Source organism: Mesoplodon mirus, assembly GCF_964341445.2.
Source record: "Mesoplodon mirus genome assembly, chromosome: 17".
In the NCBI taxonomy this organism is placed as follows: Eukaryota; Metazoa; Chordata; class Mammalia; order Artiodactyla; family Ziphiidae; genus Mesoplodon; species Mesoplodon mirus.
In genome coordinates, this window is record NC_138993.1 from 18,049,338 (window position 1) to 18,063,028 (window position 13,691).

Here is a 13,691-nt window from a genome sequence, read left to right on the forward strand (position 1 = left end):
GAAAGGTTAATAGCTGTTAATTCTGGATGGTGTGAGTATGGGTTTCTGCCATATCCCATTTTATGTTTTCAATCTTTAAAATTTCTCGAAAAGGTAGCAAAAACTATTGGATGAGAATGCAGCTAAAAGATCAATGCAAATCCATCACTACCCATGGATTACAATGCAGTAGCACCTAATACGTTAAAAATGAAGGGGGGAAGAAAAGCAGAAAAAATGAGGTAAGGTTATGTTTCCCCTTAAATAACTTCAGTCTGTTTTAGTATTTTTGAAACATGCTGGGGGTACATCCCATAGTAAGAAATATATTCTATAATGTACTTTTTGTTTTGTTCTTCCATTTAACTTCTATCTTCTTTAGCCTAGTCTACTATAATACATTTCTGTTTTTATTTATTTATTTATCTATCTATCTATCTATCTATCTATCTAATATTTCCTTGTTTTTTAAAGCCTGAGCCTGGAATTGCTTTTCCCCTATTATTAAGTGCCAAGTTCCTTTCTACCACTTCTCATTATAATGTATTCTGAACTACGAGCAGTACTATTTACTTGTCTACCTAAGATATAGATCCCTTTGTTTGGTTTCACTCAGTATTCACTGTAATAAATTCTCTTAGGCTCTCACAGCTTTGTTCTTTGTTTTGATATAGGCTAATTTACTCTCAAGTGATTTATATAGCTACAGTGTTGTACAACCAGTAAACTGAATGTTTCATTTCCCTTTTCAGCTTGACTTAACCAACTAAATTATGTTCCAAACTGGGTTCTGTGGCATTCTTTTCTACAAATGTCATCATTTGATTTCCCCTATTTTGGGGGAAGGGGAATATGAAATACTAATTTGAAGATTCAAAAAGTTCTTCTCTGAATATGAAGGGATTAACTTAGGGTATATGCAAGAGAGAAAATTGTATATAAGCTATCATTAGTTCTTAAATAAAACCTAAAATTTGTACAGTAATTTACAGTTTACAATGTATTTTTACATAATTTCCTCATGTGACACTTAATAAGTACAGCTCTAAGTTAGTCATTACTGGAACAATAGACAATTAGAACTACTTACGACTAAAATGTAAGCATAAACATGCTGGTAAAATCTATAATTTGGAATTTAGGGTTGCAAGAAAGTTAGCTAAGCTGGCTTACAAGTACTCTTCTGGTGACTAATTTAATAAAAATCAAGAGGTGTAAGGCTCAAGTTATCAGGCAATTAACAAAGGAAAAAATCTTTTTGTATTTATAAAGAAAAGTTAGAAAAGCAGAAAAACATGGAAATGAAATACTGATATGAACCTCAGAAGTGATTCTTTTCCTAAAAATTAATTAAAAAAAGAAAGAAATGATTCTTTTCTTATCTGAGCTTCATTTCATAAAACAAATGAAAGAAAACCAACCTACTACAAATCTCAGGAGTTAAGTAACCTAATTTCAATCCAATTTTGTGGGGAGGAAGATCAACTTTCTTACATGTATGAAGGTACTTTACTGGAAAAAAACAAAAACAAAAATAAAGGGCCTCCCTGGTGGCGCAGTGGTTGAGAGTCCGCCTGCCGATGCAGGGGATGCGGGTTCGTGCCCTGGTCTGGGAGGATCCCATGTGCCGCGGAGCGGCTGGGCCCGTGAGCCGTGGCCGCTGGGCCTGCGCGTCCGGAGCCTGTGCTCCGCAACGGGAGAGGCCACAACAGTGAGAGGCCCGCATACCGCAAAAAGAAAAAAAAAAAAAAAAAAAACAAACAAAAAAAAAACAAAAATAAAGAAAACCAATCCTATGCACAGTGCTGTAGACCTAGTTACTGACCCTGCAAAAACACAAAAATGCTGTAAGTAAACAACGGGTACATAGGTAAAGCAGGGTTATCTGGTATTGTCTGCATCTTTCTGCCAGTCTCTGGGTAGGGGTAAACTGATGATAGTGACTACTTCTATCAGTCACTATAGGGGCTTCTCTGTTTTTACTTGGCTTGAGAACTATTTTGTCATTAGACACCTTGAACTACAAGGCAGAACATGGCTTCAGAGAATGCCAACTGATTTCCCAGCTCTTGACAAGTCTGATGTACATAAAATACACAACTTTTAAAACTTTTGATGGGAAAGCATCCTTTTTTATATATTTTATCTACTCTTATGTCAAATGATTAGCAACAGTAAATCCCTTTTTGGGAGCAAAAGCATTAATGACATAAATAAATTTAACTTATGTACATACAGAGAGGTATAGTCTTCTGGAAAGGAGTCTTCATGTGATGTACAGGGCAATGAACGTGATTTGTTTTCCTGTGCATTCTGGGTCACAGAAGTATGATCTACATGAAAAAAATTACAAACTTAACAAGAATACCAAGTTAAAAATCACTCACTGTAAAATCTAAATAGTATCTTTATTGACTAGATATATATATAGCCCTTAAATCTGAAAACATATTAAGATTTCGAGACTGAGCCAAAAAATTAGGTGTCAACATTTTCAAAAACATTAAGAAAATAAGATAGGATAAAATAAAAGACTTAGGAGAGAAGAGATTTCTACTGCAGAAATTGTAGTTTGGCCGAACTTTATCTGAATTTTAATCAACCTTTAAAGTGAAACATCAAGTATTCCTATTTCTGCTTGTATTTTACAAAAAAACATAACTCTTAAAGGCTCTATTAAGGTCACAAAATGGAAAGTTTATGTATCTTTTGTTTTTTCATTATTCTATTACTATCTATTTTTGGGGGAGAGAAGGAGGTATTTGGGTGCCTCTTTTTGTCTTTCCATTTGTATTTTCATATTTCTCTTAGTTTCTCCTATATCTTTACATACTTAATTTCATCTCATTTGTTGTCTCTTCTTTTTCAACTTCATCTATTCTTTCTAATGTGACTCCACTATAGAAATAAGCTTATTTAATGAAAAAGTTATAGATCTCGTGCTCCTATTTTGAAAAAAAATGGATATGTAGAATATTCTATGTTTGGTTTTAAAAAATTGTTTTTAATTGTGCTTTTTCCTATGCAGTGGTGGACCTTAAGAAAAAAAGTGATTCTCATCCTGCCTTAGATTATTAACTTGCATTGGTCCTTTAGTGCAGACCACTCTTATTAAAAAGAAAAAAAAGGGCCTCCCTGGTGGCGCAGTGGTTGAGAGTCCGCCTGCCAATGCAGGGGATACGGGTTCGTGCCCCGGTCTGGGAGGATCCCATATGCCGCGGAGCGGCTGGGCCCGTGAGCCATGGCCGCTGAGCCTGTGCATCCGGAGCCTGTGCTCCGCAACGGGAGAGGCCACAGCAGTGAGAGGCCCGCGTACCGCAAAAAAAAAAAAGTTTAAGTAAATAAAAGAATAGTTTAAGTTACAATCCAAGGTCATCCTTGGCTAATTAGAAAGCATAAATAACCCTCTTTAGTTATCCAGGTGAAAAAAAGATTTAAAATCTGATAGTTGAAGAGAGCTGAGTAAATAATATAATAACTGATTAAAAATTAAATAAGTTTAACAAGTTAAGAATTTCCCAGCTAATTTCTTTGTGTGAGCCATATTAACAAATAGGAACAAAACAAATAAATATAAGCATAGTTAGAAATAAGATTTACTAAAAAAACATGGAGATTTTATATTAACCATTAGATAAGGGGAGAATGGAGAAATAATAACTTCTTTCAAGAAAACAGTATCCAATTCTTTGTATGGGGATACAGCAGATATTTACAGAATTATACACAATCAAAGAAAATTAAAGGTAATTAGTGGTTTGGAGAATTCAGGCTGGATCTGGGATGGCTTGTTTTGACCTCAACACCAAGCCTTTTTGTTTCCCCCAGTCTCAATATTCCTTTCAATATAAATACTAACATGAATCTTTATTATTAGAAAGTGTTTAATCCCTACATATGCTAGCAATGTCAATTACATAGCTCCCCAACTACTTTTAAAACATTGCTCTACCACTAGCAAACATATACTTTTATCTTGATAAATTTGTTACACTTCAGATGAACTATATAAAAATATGAAACTACAGTACTCAGTATTTCTATTGATGAAATCATTACTTTAAAAGAACCAAAACAGGGCTTCCCTGGTGGCGCGGTGGTTGAGAGTCCACCTGACAATGCAGGGGACACGGGTTTGTGCCCCGGTCCGGGAGGATCCCACGTGCCGTGGAGCGGCTGGGCCCGTCAGCCATGGCCACTGAGCCTGCGTGTCTGGAGCCTGTGCTCCGCAATGGGAAAGGCCCCAACAGTGAGAGGTCCGTGTACCACAAAAAAAAAAAAACAAACAAAAAAAACCCCAACCTACTTTGTTTTAGTGGGAAAGATTGTTTCAGAAAGAAAAAACAAAAACGTTGTTTAGAATTAATTCCTCTTACCACCTCTTGCATTTAAAAGCTTCTCTCTTGCAAAGCAAATGTAATCCCTTAAGGGTGTGTTGATTCCAAGTGCTATTGAAGGATACTGAGAGAAAGACTGTTTTTTTAAAGAATCTACTCTTCTAAAACTGTACATTAGCTACTAAAATTGAAAATACTTTTGAATAACAAAAGCTTTCTTTAAAATAAACTTGGGACTTCCCTGGTGGTCCAGTGGTTAAGACTCCTCTTTTCCACTGCAGAGGCATGGGTTCAATCCCTGGTCAGGGAACGAAGATCCCGCATGCCTCGGCACAGCAAAAAATACATACATACATACATAAATAAATAAAAATAAACTGATGATGTTAAGCCATTTTTCAGAGATTTAAAACCTTATGGCTCCAAATTATGAGTTAAAATAATTAAAATTTGTTGAAAATATTTACCAATATTAATTAAAATTAAGTAAATGTACCTCCTCAACACTTTAGCAAATTAGTGATAGTCTAAGATTTATAGGATAGTGATTCTGATAAAATAACTTGCTTTTTAATTAAAAAATTTTTTAATTGACGTATAGCTGATCTATCATGTTGTGTTAGTTTCTGGTGTACAGCAAAGTGATTCAGATATATATACATATATATATATATATATATATATATATATATATAAATATATACACACACATGTATTCTTTTTCATATTCTTTTCCATTATGGTTTATTATAGGATATTGAATATAGTTCCGTGTGCTATACAGTAGGACTTGTTGTTTATCTAAAATAACTTTTCAATTTTTCTTTTTATAATCCTGGTACATTATCTTTGTTCAATTACTTCTAAAATAAATTTGTTAGACTGATGGTCTAATAGTAATCTAGAAATGAAAAAATTTTCCATCAATTTATCTATACCAGAAAGTACCTTTTAGCATTGTTCTTTACACAAAGTATCAATAGGTTTATAGTGGTTTGGAGTCTTGGAATTCTATTTGCCCTTCTTATAGTAAAAGCGTTTTTGAAAAAGAGATACATTTGTTCATTCCTTCCCGGAGAGGTTTAGTAGAGTATGCATTTCCTATCTCTGGATGGGTAGGACTTTTCGTTTACTAGGGAAACTGATTTTCATATATGGATCTTACAGTTTTATTTTAAACTGTCTTCAGTTAACTTGACATAATTAAGGCTGGCTTGCTTCAAAGCAAGAAAACAGCAGAGAATATTCTAGATTGGGATTAGAAATGTACATACCCTTTAACAAAGTTGAATTATTATTTATAGTTGCTTCCTTCACTAGAATCATTGCTTGGATGTATTCTGTTAAGGAAAGGAAAAAAGAATGAAAACAATCAGCAGCAGTATCATCTTCACTCAAGATGTCAGCTACTGTACTAGGCAATTTATATACTTTATCTCATTCAATCTTCACAACTCCTCTAAGAGGTTCTTATGATTATCTACTGAATACATTAAAGATAAAGAAATTAAGGCCTAGTGGTTAAGCTGTTTATTCCAGGTCAATAAGCTAGGAAGTGGCAGAACTGGATTCAAACCTAGATATATCTGATTCATGAAGGAATGAGAAGGAATATGAAAATGAAAAATAGTATTAATTTTGTGGACAAGCACATCATAGATTAATGTCATAAGAACATCCATAAAGTATTAAGAATATCCTGGGGAAAAATAAAGGCTAGTCAGGGGAGATTTTGCTTGAAAATCATATGTTCTGATGGAATGAAGGAAATTTCCATATAAAAGTCTATGTTCTACAACCACTTAGGTTGAAGACAAAGAAGCAGAAAAAATACTTGGTTGACTGAACTGACTGCCTATGTAGAACGCAAGGTTTGCTTTCTGAAGACTACTAAGGTAAGTTCTGTTTAAAGCAGGCAAAATATATTTATATATTTACTTTTATATTAAAAAAATAAGTTGTCTCTGAATGATTGGGTAAAAGATAATTTCTGTTATATTCTTCTATATGTACCAAATGTTCTACAATGAGCAGATATTAGTTTTGCAATACACCCCCCAAAAAAAAGATAAAATGAGGGAGAAAAAGGTAGCCTGAGATAAATAGAGATAAATTCAGCAGCTATTTTTCAAAGTAATCAGCTTCATCCAGTTTTACAAAATGTCCACAGTATGGTAAAAACAAGTTTTTATAGAAGTGGGGCACACACACAAAAAGCAAGTAGAACTGATGTTAGTTTCTTAAAAAACAAAAGAAGTTATTTGACTTTTAAAACGAACAGCAATACTGAAAACAGAATTATATTATCTATATATTAAACTATATTATGAGTGGGTAATATTCAGCATTAAATGTACTGAACATTTTTATTGCTTCATACCTTTATTTGTGGCAGATCCATCTTTGATCTTTTGTTTCAGTGACTGCAGCACATTTTGCACTTGTTCAAATATGAAATCCACTTTCCCATCATCTTCTAGCTCCATCCAGAAAGTTTTTGCATCACCTAAAGAAAAAGTAAGTGACTAGCCTAAGAGCTCAATAGACATAATTTTCCTAAGGCACATGTTATTAAAAATATACTTGGTTTCTAAATAAAAATCAAAATTTAATTGGCCTATTACTTTCCTTGAAGAAAAAGATTTTGGTCACTGTTTCTTTACAATGACCTACAAGCAAAAAATATGACCTGGGTATCTCACTTATTTCTGCTAATTAAAAAAAAAAAATGTGTTGAAAACTTTAGTGACAATATATATATATTTTAACTTTAAATGCCTAAACAATTTATTTTTCTTTCTGTGTAGTGACACTATTTCTTGACTGGAAAACAGAAGGAATGACTTCATTCTAGGGGTGGGAGTGGGTGTACTTATAGACACATTCATTTAAAATTTCAAGGACATAACCTCCACTGAGTATGGAAGTGGAGGGTTCCAGAAGGAAACATCTCAACAATTGATGAAATAACTAAATGTCTAACAATAATGCTTTAAAAACTATCTGTGATAGTAACTTTTTAATAATTATGTTGACTGAAAGAAAAATGCACAACCTACAAGTTGCACATTATGTTTTATTTGGCAAACTACTGAGGACCACAGCCTGGGAGACAGCCTCTCAGACAGCTCTAGGAACTGCTCTGAAGAGGTAAGGGAGGAGCCAGGATATACAGAAGTTTTTTGCTGCGGGGAGTGGGGGCTGGGGGGTGGTGGTAATAAAACATGTAGTCAAACATCAAAAGATTACTGCTAATCACGAAAGACAGACATCTCAGTTTAATGATTTTAGTGCTTTTCTGTGTCTGGGGAGATGCAAGAGCTTGGGCTCATTGAAGTTATTCCTCAGACATGCATCTTAACTAACTAGGACTAGTATCCGGTTTTTCTACACTCTGAATTCCCCTCAGGGCGTGCTGCTGGGGGCGGATGTAGTGGATTAAGTCTTGATGGCAGGCAATATTCAATGTTTACTGAAATGGCAGGCAACATTTTTTGTTCACACTTACAGGAGGCACAATAATGTTTAAAGCTTTTACAGATAAAGTTATATAGATAAACCAACATTTCAGATGCCCAGCAAGCTAACACCTTAATCAAAAATTTTCTAGCGAGGGCTTCCCTGGTGGCGCAGTGGTTGAGAGTCCGCCTGCCGATGCAGGGGACACGGGTTTGTGCCCGGGTCCAGGAAGATCCCACATGCCGCGGAGAGGCTGGGCCCGTGAGGTCTGGCCGCTGAGCCTGCCTGCGCGTCCGGAGCCTGTGCTCCGCAACGGGAGAGGCCACGACAGTGAGAGGCCCGCGTATCGCAAAAAAAAAAAAAATTTTCTAGCGAAATCATCCTTTCAAAGCTGGAAACAGAAATATGAGAAATGCAATTAAAATAAATTGGCGAAAGTCAAATCTTACACCATGTTTAAAAGTAACAAAAAATACCTAAAATGTTAAACACAAATTATTTATAAAATATATAAAATTAATGTATAAAATGTTTAAAATGAATAGGGCCTTAAGCAAAGGAGAAACATAACAATAACCACTGTAGAAAGGTCACTTGAGAAGCCATTGGGAGGATTAATGAGCAGACAGCGCAGTAAGTTTACAAAAAATACATTTTCCTTAATATTAAAAATTAAACCCAGAACCTCCAAGTTGGTAATGGAGTGAGATTCTTCAAAAGAGGCTTAGGACTCAGAGTCCCAACTCTCCCTGGCAGTCATCTAACCAAAGGGGGAACCTCTGGCTAATTAAGGCTGCTGCTATCATAGAAGCCTCAGGAGGGGTGCTGTTTCACTGTTAACTCTCTGGCCTGATGTGTACTACACAAGACTAAGCCTACTTTTCCTTTTTCCCCATAGCACAGTTCAGACAAAGGTTTCAACATTTGAAAAAAATGCAATGTGAAAGGACAAAAGGAATGAGAAATGATGTTTTAGAGACAGATAGGGGCTGTGACATAGCCTTGAGTGCCATGCTAAGCAACTTTATTTTTATATGGAAGGCTATGTGGAGCCACTCAAGAGGTTTAAGCATCTTATTATGTTATTAATTTTGCTTCTTAAAAATATCACTCAAGTGGCAGTGGGAAGAGGGACAAGACAAGAATGATTTCTACATTTCTGACTCAGGCAACCATATGTATAATAATGGTATCCACTGCGATAGGGAATAAAGGTAGAGGGACAAGTGAGAAATTCAAGTAGGGTAAGTAAACTGGATGCACAGGCTCCAGGGTAAGATCTGGTCCAGATATACAAATTTTGGAGTCAATAGCACACAAATTCTTGCTAAAGCCACAGAATAGATGTGATTAGAGAGAATTTGTAGAATGAGAAGAGGGTCTTCTGTAGAACATCAACATGGAGTGCTTACTAAATACATCGATAATGACCTAGGTATGTGTATATGTATATATTTCTCCATCCATCCCTTGAAGAGCTTCAGGGCATTGGTCCAGAGAATCTCTGGACACCTTTGAGCCTGTTATCAGCAAAGTGTAGTCTATGAACTCCTGGGAGTTCCCAAATCCTTTCAGACAATACGCTAGGTCAAACTATTTTAATAGTAATATCAAGACATTATTTCCCCTTTTCTTCCCTATATTGACATTAGCTGATGGTTCAAAAGCACTGGTGAGTAAAAATGTTGGAGCCTGGGCTTCCCTGGTGGCACAGTGGTTGAGAGTCCACCTGCCAATGCAGGGGACACGGGTTCGAGCCCCGGTCCGGGAAGATCCCACATGCCGCGGAGCGGCTGGGCTTCTGCGCCATGGCTGCTGAGCCTGCGCTCTAGAGCCCGCAAGCCACAACTCCTGAAGCCCGCGCGCCTAGAGCCTGTGCTCTGCAACTAGAGAGGCCACAGCCATGGGAAGCCCGTGCACCACAGCGAAGAGCAGTCCCCGCTCGCCGCACCCGCTCGCCGCAACTAGAGAAAAGCCCATGAGCAGCAATGAAGACCCAACGCAGCCAAAAATAAATAAATAAAAATTTAAAAAATTGTTTTTAAAAAAAAAATGTTGGAGCCTTAGTGTGAATCAAGGCAGTTGCACCAAACTACTAGTAAGTCATTGTTATTATTTACCACCTATTTCACTTAAGAAGGTCCTTGATAAAGCAACATAAATAATTACCACAGTACAATGGCTGTTTCAAGGAAAAGCACTAGGGAGATTGTTTGAGTTGTAAGCTAAACTAGCTGTTTTGTTTTTTTTTCATAGAAAACCATTTTTCCTTAAAAGAACCACTAATAAAAATTATGTTTTTATCCAACTTGGGTGTTTGGTACACATTTTCTCAAACATGAATAAAGGGAGCCTATCACTTGAAGGACAAAAGTAACAGCATTTGTTGCTAATGAAAAATTCAAGCTATCAAGTTGAAATTGAAAATTTAGAAAACTTGCATCTGCCATGGTAAGCATGAGAGCTTCTCCATAACTAATCACTTTTTGATGAGATTGGTAGCAATATTAACAAATGTAATTTTTAAATACTGTATGATTAAATGTGTCAACATTTGGAAAAATCTGCATAATTCATTGAACCAATGTTTTCCAAGAGGCCAATGAATGATGTTATAAAATCATACATGTGTAAAAGGCCCATCAAAGTGCAAGACAAACCAATGGATTTTTAATGTAACATAGTGTAAAAAAAGCTCACTGATATGAATTCAGATTCCACACTATAATTGACCTTGAAGGAATGACTATTTGTTGAGTTTTGTAGTTGTATCAAAGAAAAATATCCACAATTATCTGAGAGGCTATTAAAATATTCTTCCTTTTTCCAACTTCTTGTCTGTGTGAAGCTTCATTTTCTTTATACATTTACACCAAAGCAACATATCACAACAGACTGAATGCAGAAGGAGATCTGAGAATCTCTCTTCTATTAAGTCAACTATTAAAGTGACTTGTAAAAATATAAAACAATGGTTTTCTCACTAATTATTTTCATTTCAGAAAATAGTTATATCTCACAAAAATGTAATTTGTTAACATGTTGGGCTTATTATTTAAAAAAAATAAGCCAATTACCATTTTTGAAGCTTCTCAGTTTTCTAATACAGTAAATATGAATAGATATTATCCACATAAACAAAAGCTGTTAGGGGTTTTAAACACTTTTAAGAGTATAAAGTAGTCCTGAGACCAAAAGAAAGTTTGAAACTGCTGGTCTAGATAACTGTCCAGTGAAATTAGTACTACAATCTGTAAACAATCCGCATATTACAATTATGTTAAAGGGTGGTGAAACTATTCTGTATGATACTGTAATGGTGTATACATGACATTATGCATTCGTCAAAACCTATAGAACTTGAAAGCACAAAGAGTGAAGCTTAATGTATGCAAATTTTAAAAGATCATTTAAGAGATCAGGGATCCCAGGAAGGAATGTATACACAACCTCTCTGAAGGGCTGGGTGGAAAAGGTGCTGACCTAAATAACTTTGGAAATAAACGGACTCTGTAAAACTATAGGCAAAAGGAAGTTGCACAAGCACTGAGGTGTCACACCTGGGAATAAGTTTACAGTACTTCTGATACTGCTATACACATATACTAGAATTGAGCAATTAAATAAATGGATAACAGATAATGGGAATTTATAGATAAGCAAGGAGAGTAAGCTAGAATAATCCATGTGGTAATGGATTAGAGCCAGAAACATCAGTATGAACTCATGTTTAGCTCAATACAGATACAGATGGTTACATATAGAAATATTTATAGATATGTGTATATACAATTATATATACCTTGCTCTGTCAGCTGAGAGGGCCAGAAGCAAGACACCCCAATAACAAATGAATACACCTACTGCCCAGATCTTAGTTTGTAATACCATTCTCCAATAAAAGGAACCAGGAGGGCTCATTCAAGAAATGGCTCATTCTAGGATTATGGCAATATACAAGATGAGCCTGGAGCATCATATAGTACCAGAAAATAAGGAAGTGCTAAAAACCAAAAACAAAGAACAAAACAAAAACCACCTACATTGATGGGGGTATGTCAAAGAGACAGGAAGCTGACCGAAAGAGCTCCAAATGCCTAATCCTGGGACAATTTGAAGAACAAAATGAAACAGTACTGGATTATAACCCAAAGTATAAAGTAAGTATCCATGAATCCATACTGATGTAAATAAATGATTGAATAAAACATATATTGGGGAAAGGAGACAAATCTCCCTTGCAGAAGAATTCTGAATAATTAATGTAAATATTCTGTTCTCAAAGAGGAGGAGCATAAATTCATGTTCCTTAAGTATGGGCTCCACACAGTGAATTCCTGTCAGAGTATTGTAGAGAAAGGGAGAAAAAAAGAGTAGTAATTTACAGTGGAGAAGCCACTTAACACTATGTCAGCCAGGTGATCTAGCTCAACATCAGCAGGTGAGAAATCATGTTGGTAACATGCACCCTTGATATCATTTCATAAAACTGATACTTTACCTCTATGGTCTTCCTCCCCAAAATCCACTACCCCAGTCTAATCGCGAGAGAAAAAAAAAATCAGTCAAAAAGTCCAATGAAGGGGCATCTTACAGAACACTTGGATACAAAATCTTACAAAAACAAGGGAAGTCTGAGAAACTGTCATATGCAAAAGGACCCTAAGGAGACATAAGTAAATGTAATGTATCCTGGATAGGATCCTGGAATAGAAAAAGACATAAAGTAAGGAAATAAGAATAAACTATGGACTTCAGTTAATTATAATGGGTCAATAATGGTTCATTAATTGTAACAAATGTACCAGCCAAATGTAAGATTTTAATCATAGGCAGAACTGGGTGCAGAGAATATGGGAACTCTCTGTACTATCAATTTTTCTGTAAATCTGTAAGTTTTCTAAAAAAAAGAAAGTGTATTTTTTAAAAGTACATTAAGGTAGTGACTTAGTATTACAGATACACAACTAATTATAAAGACAATCAAAATTGTTGCTACATGAGAGTAAATCCTATAAATCCTATTAATTCTAATTAGAAAAGTTACTTGCACAGAAAAACCTTGAAAATTCCACAATTCAGCTTCATTAAGTAGTCTATATACTTTTAAATGTAAAGTTTAACAATGGTTTTTCAACCTACCATTTTTTTCTCCCATCTTCAGGTGTTGTTTACAAACATAAAATTCTTCAAAATTAACTTTATCAAAGAACTGAATCACTTTGATTGTAGAATACAACTGGAATCCAAATGTGGTCTCTATGAAATTTGCAGTACTCAGAGAAAATACATCATTATACCACTCTAAACCAAATATTCTTTGATACTTGAATTTTCAAGTAGAAATTGTGGTTGAAGAAACTTTCAGAAATGATCACTAGTCCAACTTAATGACAGGTCCATGCATCTTCATCAAGTGAATACTTATAGTCGTATCAGATCATTGACAATATCATTTTAAAAATAAAAACCAACTCCATCTTTCGGTCCATGAATGCATGAAACATTCTGTAAGGAAAACAATAAGGAATGGTGCATATTTGTAAATAATAAAATATATAAGAAAAAAGAGATTGTTATAACAAAAGCGCTATCTTTTAAAACAGCATGAACTATTATGAAAAAAGAATACATATTAACTGGAAAAACATGTAAAATATCAATATTAGGAAAATTACAGAAAAATTAAGAATCATCTACTTAATATGTTAATTAATATAAACTATCTCCATTTTATAAAACTTTAAAAAACTTTTTAAATGGGGATAATAATGCTAACTACCTCAAAAGATTGTTGTGAGGTTAAGACTTAACCATCTAGAATAATACCTGGCACATTACAAAGGACTCAATAAATGCTAGCAATTATTATTATTCTTTCAGTATATATACTTTTAAAACAAAATTTGAATTTTG

At 34.9% G+C, this 13,691-nt stretch overlaps 1 protein-coding gene across 3 annotated transcripts in view; it reads right to left on the minus strand.

Annotated features, from left to right (window-relative positions):
• The window catches only part of LOC309792800 (histone-lysine N-methyltransferase SETDB2-like), a 75,409-nt gene extending 62,309 nt beyond the window's left edge, over nucleotides 1-13,100 (minus strand). For 2 of the 3 annotated variants that reach the window (XM_082602632.1, XM_082602631.1), the window contains exons 1-4: nucleotides 12,918-13,001; nucleotides 6,697-6,822; nucleotides 5,591-5,656; nucleotides 2,216-2,312 (exon numbers count right to left, since the gene is read on the minus strand). In XM_082602632.1, the coding sequence (XP_082458758.1) occupies nucleotides 2,216-2,312; nucleotides 5,591-5,656; nucleotides 6,697-6,822; nucleotides 12,918-12,933 (305 nt within the window). In that variant the 5' untranslated portion in view covers nucleotides 12,934-13,001. Of the gene's footprint in view, nucleotides 1-2,215; nucleotides 2,313-5,590; nucleotides 5,657-6,696; nucleotides 6,823-12,917 lie in introns of all 3 variants that reach the window. The other variant, XM_082602630.1, reaches the window with a different exon arrangement.
• Between the last annotated feature and the right edge of the window lie 591 nt (nucleotides 13,101-13,691).